General features: G+C 45.0%; 1 protein-coding gene across 3 annotated transcripts in view; it reads left to right on the top strand.

Annotated features, from left to right (window-relative positions):
• The window catches only part of UNC79 (unc-79 homolog, NALCN channel complex subunit), a 162,292-nt gene that overhangs the window by 66,858 nt on the left and 80,248 nt on the right, over window positions 1-15,186 (top strand). For all 3 annotated transcript variants that reach the window (XM_053665979.1, XM_053665978.1, XM_053665980.1), the window contains 5 exons: window positions 3,448-3,589; window positions 6,517-6,596; window positions 6,680-6,828; window positions 10,519-10,676; window positions 13,624-13,805. In XM_053665979.1, the coding sequence (XP_053521954.1) occupies window positions 3,448-3,589; window positions 6,517-6,596; window positions 6,680-6,828; window positions 10,519-10,676; window positions 13,624-13,805 (711 nt within the window). The remainder of the gene's footprint in view (window positions 1-3,447; window positions 3,590-6,516; window positions 6,597-6,679; window positions 6,829-10,518; window positions 10,677-13,623; window positions 13,806-15,186) is intronic.

Below are 15,186 nucleotides of genomic sequence, written 5' to 3'. Positions count from 1 at the left end.
ACAGAGTTTGGGTAACAGTGAATACCACAAAATGTACATATCGAATACTGAGTGAGTAAATCGGCAAAGGACACTGGGAATTCCTAGGAAACCTCAGTTTGTAAGACCCACTGATTTTGTCAGCAGCCAACAAAATCTTTATTTCATTTTCTGCTTCCCAAGAAAATTATTTAAATCAGGGACCGCTAACATTACATATTGGCTGCCCCATGCATTGGTTACTCCCTGTTTAGCTGATTTTCCATCTAAATCATGCATATCACCAAAACACCCTCATGCCATCACAGCTAGAATTATTTGAGTCATTGTTCACCATCTTTTTCTTTTCTTCCTTTCTCCTCATGTTTGTTTAGGTATGATATGACTTAAAACTATTTTTTTTGAGGTATAGCATACAAACAAAGTGTTTCTTCAGTTTTTAAGTACCTTTCTGCCCAACTAACTCATTAGTTTTGCCTGTCGCAACATAACACCCCTGTAGTATTGTCTTTTAACATTGTCATTAGGTACATGCTATAAAACAGTCACAGTAATACATGATATGGAAACACATTGAAATCAAGTAGCTTCGAGTCTGCTCGGGAAGATGTGTAAGTCAGTGAACACCCGGAGATGGAGTGATGAGGGTGTTGAGAGAAGTGCGGACAAGGTGGCAACAGGAGTGCAGAGACAGGACGACACCTCGGCCTCAGAGGTGCAATAGGGGTCCCAAAGGTCTTCCCGGAGGAGATGGCTCCTGAGCTTATTTTGCAGGATGAGTGGAGTTAATGAAATGAAGGCAGTGGGAGAGCAGGACTTCGGAGACCCAGGGAACTCTCCGTTTAAGTGGTGTAGACACAGGGGTGTCCAACCTTGTGGCATCTCTGGGCCACCGTGGAAAAAGAAGAGGTGTCTTGGGCCACACCTTAACTACACAAACACTAATGAAAACTAATGAGCCAAAAAAAAAGGTTTTAAGTAAATTTATGATTTGGGGCTGGGCCCTACTCATAGCCCTCCTTGGCCGCATGCAGCTCATGGGCCATGCATGGGATGGGTTGAGGAAAGGAGGGGGCAACACACTCAGGAAACTGCCAGTAGTTCAGTGTCACTGGAGCAAACAAGGAGGATGGCAAAGTAGTGACAACTGAGACAAGGAAGAGTCACTTTTATACTCAGATTTATTAAGGGCTTTGTTTGCTAAACTAAGTTGGGCTTTTGTCTTGGTGACAATGGGAATCTGCTGCAGAATTTTAATCAGGAGGGGATGGAATTCGATGCATTGGAGAAATTCATCCTGTCAGGGGAGGGCGGAGTGGAGGATTTGGACACTGGGGCCAGGGCTCTATCAGAAGGTCACTGTGGTCACTCTGGGAAGAAAATAGGGGCGCCTGGGCCAAAGCAGTGGTGGGGATGAAGGGAAGGGGCAGGTCTGGCTGACTTTTGAGGAAAGAGGATCAATATAGCACTTGTTAATTTGGCATTTAGGGATGGAAGAATTGAGAAACATTCTAGCTTTGCCGTTTATAGACGTTGCCATTGACAGAAAAGTTGTCACTCTAGCAGGAGAGGTGACTTTGGGGCAGGAGTGGGCTACGGTGTAGTCACATTTAGACACCGAGCACAGAAATGCCTTGTAGATGTCCGTGCCGGGCTGGCACGCACCATCAGGGGTGTGGATCTGGACCTTCAGAGAGAGATTGGCAGTAATACAAGTTTGCAGTCACCAGCATATTTGGTAGGATGTGCGGATTAAGAATCGAAAAGAGCTAAGGCTAGAATCCTGCAAGGGACCGACTCTTGAGACAGTAAACAGGGGAAGTAAAGACCAGAGGTAAAGACGAAGAGCTCAGAGACCCAGAGGAAAACTGAGGGAGAGTGATAACTCCAAAACCAAGATGCGAGGTAGTCCAAAAAAGGAGGGAATAAGTGAATCATGTCAAGACAAGGGAGGAAAAAATAAAAGCCTGAAATGTGTTCAGGGGATTCTGAAACTAGGGGTCCCTTGTGACCTTGGGGGTGGTTGTGGCCATGGATTACAGTGGTTTGCAGTTTATGAACAGGATCAACAGAGTAGAGGGCTCCTTGAAGTGCAGACTTCTCCTCGAGGAAGGGAACGAGAGTATAAAGGGGATGCTGGGGGTGTCCCAAGCCCCTCTGCCGTTCCTGGCAGGCTTTCTGTGTTGTGTCAGTTTGCACACCACCATCCCACGAAACATGAAGGAATAAGCATACGGGTAGGGAAACTGAGCCATCGAAACAACGCCCCATCTGCACAATGCTCTTGACATTTATCACAGGCTTAAAATACCAGAGGCGGAGGTGAAGCTGAAGGAGTTTGTTTTCCTCTATCAAAGTCTTATGGGGGAGACGCTCGTCAGTAAAGAGGGCTCTGTCTTAGAGCACCTGGTCCCCACTGTGCATATCAGACAGCTTAGCTCTTCAGTTCTCATCTGGGGACAGGTGGAGGACATGAGGGTGAGGACACGGAGGATGGGCTAGCAGGAGGCCTAGGCCAGTATGCTTGACAGGTGACAGCAGCCCCTGTGTCTTGGAGGATGACACCGGAAACGGGTTACTGGGTGTGCGTGGGGGAGTCCCAGCGGCAGGGAACTGCAGCAGGTCGAACGTTATGAAATGCAGTTTATAATGTGATGGTTGTGCAGTCAATCTCTGGAACTTTTTCATCATGTAAAACTGAAACTCTGAACTCATTAAGCAATTACTCCCTGCTCCCCTTTCCCTTACCCCTGGAAACCACTATTCTATTTTCTCTTATTATGAGTTTGACTACTGTAGACACCTCATATAAGTGGAATCATACAGTTTTTGTCCATTTTGTAACAGGCGTAGTTCATGTACCATAACATCTAAAAGGTTCATCCACGTTGTAGCTTGTGTCAGAGGCCCTTCCTTTTTCATGGCCGAATAATATTCCATTGTATGTACATACCACATTTTGTCTGCCTATAAATCTGTGTATGGATGCCTAGTCCTCTTTAACTCATATGTTATAGCAACTTCTTATTCCTAAAATTTTGACTTCTCCAGACAGTTGATATTTATATTTTAAGTACTTATGTATTCAAAATATAATAATAACAACCTAATTATTCCCTGCTAAGTAAGTAGTTATTGAACAAAACATTCATGGGTTGGAATCGCTTGATGAGTAAGGCATGATCACAGGGATTAGAGCAGAGAGGGAGAAGCAGGCCTAAGAAGATTTAACAATGTTTTTGATATTTTCCCATATTTATTTCAAGGGGATGAAAATGTTTCATTAACAGCTGATCCAAATTCCCACTAACCATTACAGAAATAAGCTCAAGTCTCTTCTGAGGCTCAGAAGAGCCCCCCCACCGGGCTCAGAACAAGACTGGGGCCCAGTAGGCACTCACTCGATCTAGAACATTCTTTATATTTCCAAAGGGCTGCTCATTGGGCCACTTGTCATTTTTGTTTCAGGAGCCCACAGACAGCCTTGAGGATAGCCTCCTTTCTTCCAGGGCAGAGTTTATCATAGGCCCTGAAGGTGAAGAGGAGGAGAACCCAGCCACCAGGCACGGGGAGAACCCAGGCAACCGCATGGAGCCCTCAGAACCTGCTGGTAGGTGAACTCTGGCTGATGGGAGACAGCTGTGTGCACATCCCAGTTCGTGCTGGCCCAACGTTCAGAACCCTGGTTTCTCAGATCACCATTGACTTGCACCAGTGCAGACCTGGCTTCCTTAGTACTGACCTGTGCAAATGAATCCTTCCCCCCCGATCATGACCTTAACAGATCCAGGATGTGTTTCTAGTGGAACGGAGGCCACTGGGCATCTTTCTGGCAGCAGGAGTTTATCAACAAACCCTGCTGTGCTGGTGTATCGTTTCTCTGTGCAGAAGTAGTTGTGAACCAAGGTGAGTGGCAGGAGTGGAGGGTGCTGACGCTCTTGACAGCCACTCGGGGCATTTGGCCAGAGCAGAGTGTGCTGGGACAGAGGTGATGGAACCGAGCTCTTGCGGCTTCTGCACCCCAGGGGCGTGACCAGGACTCAGGACAGGCTCACTGCGTGACAGCTGTGCAGTTTGTGCTCAGAGGCTGATAGGCTCAGCAGGCTGATAGGCTCAGCTCAGAGGGAGGGTGGCCTCTTTCTAGTTGCTTAAAAGCTCTGTGTGGGCTAGCTGGGGACAGCACGATGACAGGCAGGCCCAGAATCACACTCGAGCTTTTCAGACACTGAAGGAGTTTTGGGAAGTGAGGACGTGACCCTGTGTGCCTCTGGGAGAGCCCGCTCTCTGCATCTGCACTGCAGCACTCTGGGAACCTAAAAGGACCTGGAACAAATCGGAGGGGCTGTTAGTCTCCCTGCTTCCACTGTCCTGAAGTATTAAAATAGCTGGCTGGTCCCCGGAAGGCCCGCCCCCAGAACCAAAGTTTGGGGAGCATGAGCTTTCTGTCATGCCCTCAGTGAACAGCAAATACTGTTACATTTGTGTGGGGTTCATTGCAGGTCCTGGGGTGTCGTATTCAGACCAAGGTAACTGTATCATCACTACAAAATGCTTGGCTGGGACGAACTGCTTCCGCGTGGATTGTGTAAATGGTCAGTGGAGTGTGACTAACCACCGGGCTCACACTCAAACAATTGAAACTGAGACTTTGAAGGAGCACCTGAGATGACCCACTTCGTTGGGTTTCAGCGTGCACTTGGAGTTGTACAAGCTCTCTGTTGTTGCCTTCGGACCTTCCTTATTTGGGGTGGCAGTTGGTAGGAAGACGTGGGTAAATAATGGTAAAAACTCCGGCTGCCCAGCTTGCTTCGGCCAGACGGCTCTGACTTGCTCTGTTCCATACATTGGAGCTCTGGGTAAGATTTCCTTTGAACAAAGTGTTCCGTAGAAAAGAAGTTTGAAGCCTGCTGATTCAGTTCGGCCCTCTCATTTCACAGGTGAAGACTACACGTTTCAGATGAGTGAAATGGTTTGCCTCTTTTCACGCAGCTCGTATTGTTCATTCCTAGTTTAGGATTTGTGCTTATCATGCGGCCAAACTGTGCTGGAGCATCTGGGTCGCCTTGTTGAAACAAAAGGAAATGAATGAGTGTTGCCCACCTACCCCCAACTCTGGGTGTCTCTGGGGTGGCGGGGGAGGGGGCGTCTGTGAGCTGGATGTCCAAATATTGTAAAATAGTGGCAGAGATGAGACTAGAACTTAAGTCTCCTGGTTTACTTAGAATTAAGTTTACTTGCAGAGGCCTGGGTTGCATTTATGGCTTAAAGAAGCGAGGATTTCACTTATGACCCAGTAACCTGTTCTCTTCATATGCCAACATACATTTAAACCCAAGATAGCACACAGGTCAATGAACTGCCACTTTAATTTATTGTAGGTAACATTTTATTTGAACAACGCTTATTTTTATAAGTGACTCTTTTCCTTGCCCACTTGTTTAAACCTCTGATCTAGTCATCTCCCCCAAACCTGTATTTAGGCTCCCGGCATAGCTTCTGGTCTATTTCCCTTCTTTTAGTTTCTGCTGTCTGGCAGGGTACAGTTACAAATGCTTCCTCAGGGAGGTCTCCATCAATTTTCTGTCAAAGCCAGCCCTCCCTGCAGCTCGGTCCCCAGTCCTGCTGCCGGCAGTGGTCTGCAGCTCCTCTGTCACAGAACAGACGGGTGCTCTGTCCCCGTGTTCAGGGATGTCTCGTTCCTTGTAGAGGATTTCCTGATTCTGCATTTTGTGGCCTGGTGCCTATGTTTTCTAGCAGTCAGATATCTCCTCCAGTGAAAACACTACCAAAACATTCACACTAGACAAAAGAGCCAAGTGCCGATTATAAGGATTTAAAATACGCTAGTGTGGGAGAACTCCAACATACTATCTAGGACAGATGCCAAGAGGGTTCGACTTGCATTCTTTCTGATCCTAGGAATGACCAAAACTTGTAACGGTGATTTGGAAACATTTTACACTAGTTTCTAATTAACTTGTGAACACACTGCCATCATTTACTATACAAGCAAGGATTTTAGAGATCCTCCTAAGAAAGCCATGTTCTGATTTGAATATACTCAACTTCTTTAAAGTGTTCCCTTTTCCAGCGAGTCCAGGGGGCAGATCCCTCCTTAGGTGCTAACACAACTTGAACACCTCTCTTCAGTGCCTGCTTATCTCCCAGTTAGGAAAGCAGATCTAGCCAGGTCCCAGACCCCTCCAGGCAGCAGCAGAACTAGCGGCCCACAGGGGCATAGGGCGGGGCTGAGGTCACTTTAGGGAGCCAAAGGGGTGTGAGTACCTGGTGGACTGCACAGTGGACAGTGGAGGCTGAGAATCCCAAATCTAGAAGGTTTCCTTCACTTGCATCATAGAAGGGAAAGATGCTAACTTGGAGGGCAAAACAAAACAAAACAAAACAAAAACCATTACGCACTTTTAAAATGTATGTATTCCACACCCATTTTTACTCGGCTTTCTGATTTGGTCAGGTCAGGTCACGCACTGCAGGAAAGGAGGAGGCGGGCTAACCTTTGTGTGGTTATTTCCTCAGTGGTCAAGAACGATACGGAAAGAAAGCTCTGCTACCAACAGCTTCCAGTAACTCTGAGACTAATATACACCATTTTTCAGGTATGTTTTTTGAATATTTAAATTTTTGGTTTGGCAGCATTGCTATTTTAGATAATTCAGTAACCGGGTGGTTCTTTGCATAGGAAATGGCGAAGTTTGAGGAGCCAGACATTCTTTTTAACATGCTCAATTGCCTGAAGATCCTCTGTCTACACGGACAGTGTCTATACAGTGCGAGGAAAGACCACCCTCAATTTTTAGCCTACATTCAGGATCATATGTTGATTGCAAGGTAGGTCTTCCTTTTTTGTTTATGTGTCGGGCTTTAGCCATAAAAATTGAAGTTAGAATAAGACTTACCTATTCCTTTGGGTTATTTTCTTAACCAGGACAGGCTAATCACCTATGGGTACTACTTTAATTTCTTTTATGTTTAATTATTATGTCAATATTAATAATAGTAATTTTTTGGTTTAGATACTATGTAAATAGAAAAGGCAAAATAAAGATTATTTTATACCTCTCAGTTGTTAGATGGCTGAAGAATATAGGTTGGGACCCACGTGTGAAGGGCCTTGATGGTAGAGACTTTATATACACATTTAATAATGTGTGGGGATCTGTGGAAGGTCTTAGAACAAGAAATGGGGTCAGAGTTGTACTTTAACGGTATGAGTACGGAGGAAAGCGAGATCCTTGGGAAGCGCCCTTATGGGAATGAGTGCAGAGACCTGGTACAAGGGCACAAGAGATGTGAACATAGAACCTAGAACTTTCCTCTCAAGGGTTTGTTACGAAAGGATGGGAAAGATCATGTATTGGGTTGGCCAAAAAAGTTTGTTCTGATTTTTTCCCGTACGATGTCCTCTACTAGAGCTTACTTGTCTTTAACTTCATTTGAAACAATTTTGTTAGACTGTATTGTGACAGCTGTCCTATCGGTGTGCATTTTTTTTCAAAACCTTACCAAATGGATGTTTGTGTAGCCATTTTAATATTGAAGATGGAAGAAAATACACAACATTTTTGGCATATTATGCTTTCTTATTTCAACAAAAGTAAAAATGCAACTGAAACACAAAAATAGATTTGTACAGTTTATGGAGAGGGTGCTGTGATGGATCAAACATGTCAAAACAGGTTTGGGAAGTTTCATGCTGGAGATTTCTCTCTGGACGATGCTCCACAGTTGGGTAGACAAGTTGCAGTTGATAGCGATCAAATCGAGACATAAATTGAGAACGATCAACGTTCTACCAAGCGGAAGATAGCCGACGTACTCAAAATATCCAAATCAATAAAGTTATTGTTGAAAGTGGAAAATGTGTCTTTTATGTTACGGAAAAAACTAAATGGACTTTTGGGCCAATACTTAGAGGGAGAAGGGAGTGGATATCAGGGATTTTTAGGAGAATGATCTGAACCATATTTGTGGTCAGTGGGAAAGAACCCGAGGAAAGGGGCTGTTGCTGGAGCGAGGTCCTGGAAGGTGAGAGTATTCATTCAAGAGCAAGGGGTGGGTGGAAAAGAGGAGGGGTGCTCTTTCCTTTGACAGGAGATATGTTTTGAGGAAAAGAGAAAGCAAGTGTTAAGAAGAGTTCATGACAGATGCTGAGACCTTAAGAACAGTAGGTACAGCTGCCTTCTCCCGAGAAGGAGGGGACAGGGACTGGGCTGGAAGCTTGAGGAACATGGACAAAAAGAAGGGAACAGCCTACAGGAGGAAAGCAGTTGGGAGTCAACAAGAAATAACCGAAGAATTGCCAGCCGCAGGCCCAGCTGAAGGTAGCTCGTACAAGTTTGTGGTGGACCAAGTTAGGAGGACTTTGGGATTCTTCCTCACTGGGGCTCCAGGGAAATGGGAGTGGTTGCAGGGACCCTGTGTCCAGTAAGGCCACATTCTGAGGTCTAGGTGGATATGATTTTTTAGGGAGTGGGGACAGAAACATACTGTGGGAAAGATAGAGGATCTAAAGTTTTCTTAGAGTGACATTGGGCTTCTACAGGTGCAAGGGGAGGAGCTGTCAGAGGGGGAACGTGGATGTAGTGAAGAGTCACAGTGTAATGGACCAGACAAGCAGCAAATCCAGGCAAAGGCAACCAAGGAAAGGGTGGGGTGTTAGGCAGAAGCTCTGTTCATTCCAGGAGAGCGGGGGGACTGAGTGGGCTGGCTCTGCTTGTTCAAGCCACCTGTGTCGCATAGGTACTTGGGACAAATGGATCATTGGTTTCATGGACTCTCTGCCGCAGGCTTTGGGCTACATCGCCCAGGTTTTTCCCTCAAATACCGTGACGGACAAAGAAGGGATCTAGTGAAAGGGCACTCTTCTGCTTTTCAAACGAAGCTGCTTTAGGGAACTGAGAAAGCCTTATAGGATTGGCCAAGTCCAGGGATTTTTGTCATTGAGAGGAGTTCCTAGCAGTGCCATATACGGTTTGCCTCCTTTTACTAGATTGGAAGTTCCGTGAGGGCAGCAATTATGTCTTTTTTTCCTTTGCAGTCTCTGTAGGGCCTGTTGCTGTCTGGAAGCATCGTCATCCTTAGCCTCGCAATGGCGAAGGCAGGCAGTGTCAGGTCTTCGAATGCCTGCTAGGCATCAAGCACTATGCTTTTAATGCAACCGGCATTGGGAGGAAGTGGAAGTTCAGACAAGTTTCCTTTATACTCGGTTACACAGCTAATGAACAGCAGGGTTGGGGGTAGATCTGTGTGTGTCTGATTTCCACCGCTCAGGCGAAGCTTACGTTGTTTGAAAATTACCCCTTTTCCTGCTGTAGGTCTAGTACGTTTTCTGAGACACCAGCAACTTTACTGATTTGTGCCTCTGCGTATTCTCTATAAAATGGGGATACTACGTCACTCCTCCCATCTTTTCGTGGTGCGTTACGAGGTTTTTAAACTCGCAAAGACTTTTGCTTCTGGACTAACTCTAGAGCCAAACAGAAAACAAATTAAAGCAACAAAAAGAAACAAATGGCCTACTTTAAATAATTGAATCAAAAAATTTGAAGCCAATAATATATTATTACTAAAAATATATCTCGAGAGTTATTCTGGTAGAAATTGATAGACACTTAGCTAAACTTGGTAGGGTACTTTTTTGATTATCAGTGGTCTGGCTGGGGTTAGGCATGGCATGGTACTCACAAGATGTTAAGAGGGATATGTCTGTCTGTCTGTCTGTCTGTCTCTTTCTTTTTCCTCTCCCCTTTCTTCCTCCCTCCCCATTGCTTAGTCTCATTCCTTAGTCAGTCTGCACTGACTTCTTCTCAGCAGGCTGTTCCTGTGAGAAGCAAGATCTTCTCTGTCCAAGAGCCCATATCAGTATTTGCGAAAAGGACTCCAGCATTTTTTTGCTTATGTCGTATGCCCGCCCTAGACAAGTCACTCTTCATGGAATTGAAGTACTTTAGTCAGCATGGGTTTTGTGTTCACTGGTACAGTAGGAAGAGAGGAGGGGGGTACAGGTTGATTGACAGCCCTGCCAATTGAAGAGGCTGTTCTTAATAGAAACAGAGTTGTTTCTTGCTAGGATACTAAGAGGGCAAAGCCTCTGGGCAGGCAAAGCCAACAGAACTCCCCTGATGTTGAGTGTAAGAAAAAAAGTCCTTAATATCACTATCACTTCATTATTTTAACATAACTAATATCAATTTTATATATTATTTAACAGCTATTGTTCACTTATATACCTGAATTTAAAATATAAAACGAAAAATTTTTAGGTTAAGAAATGCAATGTTAAATGGTGTTTTTCTGTGTTGTTGCATGAAGGTAATTACTTTTTAAAAACATGAATGGAACAGAGCACAGGGAAAGTTTATCCGAGGGTCATAGTCTTGCGGATGAATGAATGCTATTTCACTAGGACCATTTCTACCAGCTCCCTGCTCACTACACTTCTGATAAGTGGAGATCATAGTAGCTTCTTTCCGGGACGGTCACCTCACTGCCACCCCTCTGTTTCTCCCTGCCTTCCAGCCTGTGGAGAGTCATCAAATCCGAGTTCTCCCAGTTGTCTTCCCTGGCGGTCCCTCTCCTCCTCCACGCTCTCTCTCTTCCTCATGGTGCTGACATTTTCTGGACGATCATCAACGGCAACTTCAACAGCAAAGACTGGAAGATGAGGTTTGAAGCAGGTACCTCGGTATTAACAGTCCTCCCTGTGTCACTTGGGCAACTGCCTGTCCGGTTGGGAGATCTCCTTTGGGCCCTCTGTTCCCTCCCTCTTTGAAGGGCACTGTCCTGCTGCTGGTGTTCTTTGTACTTAGCTGAGCGTCCTCGATAGCAGAATTTGGAAGGTCGGTCCTTAGGTAGGGTGGCTCTGTCTAGTTTGCCTCAGATAGTCCCAGTTAATGCCTGTCGCCCAGGTGTATTTACTACCTGCACCCTTGTTTACTTGCAAATGAGTCCTGGAGCAAATGATCAGGCATGTAGTCAAGTCTAATAGGTTATCTGCGTCAAAATAACTGAGGGTGTTGGTTGCAAATGCTGCTATTGGGCCCCACCCTAGACCTGCTGAACGAGGACCTCAGAAGGTAAGGCCAGGAATCAACATTGTGAACATGTTCTCCAGGTAATTCAATGGAGTTTGAGAAGCTCTGCTGCTATACCCTGGCCTTCGAAGCACCAGGGACCAAGTCTGGGGCAGTGATGAGTACAGTACCCTCGTGCTTAGAACGGCAGTTTCTCAGAGGAACACGGGAAAGAGAGATGTGTTCTCTTAGCCTCACATCTGCTGCCTCACTGTGCCAGTAGAAGACCTCCCTTCTCTGGGGCAGCGTGTAGGGCTGGTGTACCATACTGTGCTTTACTGGGGTGGTTGTATGTATTCTAGTGTCTCAAAACTTTAGGGAAAAGAAATGGAAGTTCCATCAGGTGACTTAATGATTATACTTTAGAGTTCAGTTTCTTAATCTCTGGGTTTTTTAATGCCCGTGAATCCAGGGGCTGGTGTATTTATAGAGTCGTCCATAATGTAAGAAGTTAGATCAGAATAAAATTTCCTAACAAATACAACATGGTAATGGCAACATTTTATAGGCATTAAATACAAATAAAGCAGATAAATAATTAACTGTGCTCTTTTATTCCGATGGAAGGCGTAGATTGTTGCCCAATGAATCTTTTGCATTTCAGTTCTGGTTCTATTGCTTCTCTGTTCAAAACAATTGAATGGATTTCCGGTGCCTGGAGGATAAAGTTCATACCCTCACACAGACACTACGGGCCGCCTTCCATCTGACTGTGCACGGTCACAGCCTCATTTCCCGCTCCCCTCCTTCACGTTGCCAGTGCCCCATCCCCATCACTTCCCGCTCCCCCTCGGCCATGTCTTGACCGTTCTCTTTTCTCAGTCCGAAATCCTCATTCATGGAAGATGCCACCCCATTCAGAAGCCACCTTCATCTGCACCAACTCTGAATGCCCCCACTAAGTTCCCCTTTCTCAGTTACTTTGGTGCAAAGTCATCTCTTCATTCCCCCACACTTTATTAATACCCCAGCAGTAGCATTTATGGCTCATTATACTGCAGTTCGGTTATGGTTGCACCATCTTACCTCTTTTGGTCGATTTGACTTTGAAGTCAGGACCTGTGAATGAGTCACATGTTAGTTGGCACTGGCTGCCATGACTGACAACCATGGATGGGGGGCTTACACAACAGGAACATACTCCTCCCAGGTCTGGAGGCTGGGAGTCCAAGGTCAGGGTGCCAGCCAGTTGGGTTCCTTGCCGAGGGCTCTCCTCCTGGCTCACGGATGGTCACCTTCTCTCTGTGTTCTCACGTGGCAGGGAAAGGGGGAGAGAGAGAGAGAGAACGAGGGAGATCGAGCTCTGGTTTCCCCTCCATTTTTTATAAATACATAAATCCCATCATGGGGCCCCATACTCATGACCTCATCTAAACCTAATGACCTCTCGAGGTCCCGACCCCAAATGCTGTCACGTTGGGGGTTAGGGCTTCAACATGTAAACTGGGGGAGGGGCACAAACATTCAGTCCCTAACAGTTCAGTTTTCCATGTACTTCCGTGTCCCTACAAGTACTTAGGATGGTCTCTTCGTTATATAGATATTTCAAATAAACGAGTCAGTGGATTTATTGAACCAATACTATGTCTGTGGGAGCAACAGAGAATAAAAGAACAGACCCCTGCTCTCAGCAGCTCCCAGTTCCATTGACGAGGCCAAAAACGAACATGTACGAGGTTAAGGAATATAATGGTGTGAATATAATTCGAGATCACCAAAGAAGAAACGTCACACAGCAATGCACACGTGCCATGTCTGAATAGGCAGCACTTCTGCAGGAGGAAGGGCCATGGGATGGAAAGGCCACTCCAGGAACTCGGGGTGGACTTCACAGAATATGCAGAATTTTAACAGCAGATTCTTTTGAGGATGGTAGAATGTCCATTTGCAGAAAAGAATAGAAAGAACATCCTAGGCTGCTTAAACAAAGCGCTGAAATGTCTTCATTTGCATGAAACTATATTGCTTCACTGTCTACTATAACTTTTTATCAAGCTATTTTTAAGAGTGGCTGAAACCACTTAACACAGATTTGCAGAATGATTAGAAATTAATCAAGTAAGGGTGCATCTATTTCATGGAAGAAATATGCTCCATAGCCCCAGGAAGACTGATTATCATTTCACATCATGTCATACAAAGAGTGGAGTCCGGGGTCCAGAATCTAGAGCCCAGGCTGGTGGGCACCTTGCACCCCCCTGCATGGTCTGCGGAACCTCCTGGGATGGGCAAAGTCATGAGCACTGAGGCATTTTGGATAGTTTGAAATACAACTGGAAGTTAAACAGAGGGAAAGTCCACTTAAAAAAAAAAAGAAAAAGAGAGACAACCCAGAGCTAAATCTAGGCTGCCCGGCAGAAAAATACTGCACTGGGTAGAAACAGTCTCTGTTGCACAGATAGAAGAGCTTGAGCAGGTGGCATTAGAACCTCCTTTGTTTGGTATTGGAAATCGGTGGATGGGGGGCCCAGGGTTACCCTTATTTTTGTGGGCTCATTTACTGTCTAAGTAAATGTCTTTCTGTTTTCACTCTGTGCCTTTCACACTGCAGTGGAGAAAGTGGCTGTGATTTGCAGATTCCTGGATATTCACTCCGTGACCAAGAACCACCTGCTGAAGTACTCTCTGGCACACGCCTTCTGCTGCTTCCTGACGGCTGTGGAAGACGTCAACCCAGCGGTGGCTACCAGGGCCGGCCTCCTGCTTGACACCATAAAGAGGCCGGCACTGCAGGTGACGTCTCTCGGCCTGTGCTGTCTGCTCTGCTAAGTCGCTGAGTTAATTTGTCACATACACACATCTCATACTGATGATGATGATAGCAGTGAAAAATTTTAAATTGGGGGAAACATCCCAGAAGCATATCTTATGAACAGACATCTCGTTTTTATTTGCTGATGCTTTCTTTTCAGCCTTCATACATGTACTGAATCACTCTTGACGGATGTAATTATCTATCGCGTGCTTATTTTTGGTGGTAGGTTATTAAATTAGGCTTGTTTACTTTATATCATTTAGCTGGCTTCTGGGTGAAAAGCCCTTTTGTGAGAGGCTACATACTAAGAGAAATGAGATAAGTTATAATATAAATAAAGCAAACCTTGGGAAGGTAAATATGCCACCAAAAAATGAAATGCTACAAATTAAAGCCAAAGTAACATGAAATATGAGACCTGGAGAGGGTTGTATATTTATCTCTGGCACCTGTATTTTATAGTTGAAGGAACCAAGTCTCAGAGAGAGAATGTCACTTATCAAAGGAGGCAGGGTGAATTAATGGGAGAACCAAAACCAGAACCTCCAAACTCCTGATCTTGTCTTTCCCACACTACCACCTGATTTATTATTATACCATTGTTATTAAAACTAATAATGGCAAGAGCTAGCATTTATCAAATAGGTAGTGTGTTTCCAGGGCGGTGGATCTGATGTAATTCCTATGTTAACCTTTTGTGTGTTCCCATTTTACAGATAGAAAAGCTGAGGCTTAGAAAGGTTAAGAAATTTCAGGGTCACACAGCTAGTAAGGGGCGGAGCAGACTCGGGTCCGACTCATAATAAAGCCATGCTCCTAAGTGTGTGTGCCTGCACCCTGCCTCCCAGTCAGTTTAAGGGCTCTTCTCGTAAAAAAGACTACAAAGCAAAGGCAGACGGTGCGGGCTCTGAAACATTTAGGGTTATGCTGCCTGTGGACACACACCCTCCCCTGTAAAAACTCCCGGTTGTTTTCTGGGTCGTCCTTCTGTGTTGATTTTAATAAGACAGGCTGGTTGTCTGGCTTGCCCCTGTTCTGGACCCAGAACTCAGGAGGCACTCATTAGAGGAGAGTTGAATGAATTAATAAGATGGTTGAATAAATTACAGTTTTGAAATTTTATTGAGTTAAAAAAAGGGAATGACAGATGGTCTATTCATTCCACCTTTGATTTGTAAAGATTCTGTTTCACTCACATTCTAAGGAGATTATTCTGTTTTCTTATAGAATCACTGAAAGAATTCTAAAATCTAAATTTCTTTTAGAGATTTTAATTCCATCACTTCTAGGCTGTTTGGCTAAGATCAAGCATAGAAGTTTTAATTCTCAATTTTAGAATTCAGCACTGAAAGGGAATTT

Source organism: Artibeus jamaicensis, unplaced genomic scaffold (assembly GCF_021234435.1).
Source record: "Artibeus jamaicensis isolate MK-2021 breed Jamaican fruit bat unplaced genomic scaffold, CSHL_Jam_final contig_444, whole genome shotgun sequence".
Taxonomy (NCBI): Eukaryota; Metazoa; Chordata; class Mammalia; order Chiroptera; family Phyllostomidae; genus Artibeus; species Artibeus jamaicensis.
Note: the sequence above shows the minus strand (reverse complement) of the source record. Positions and strands in the feature narration are given on the sequence as shown.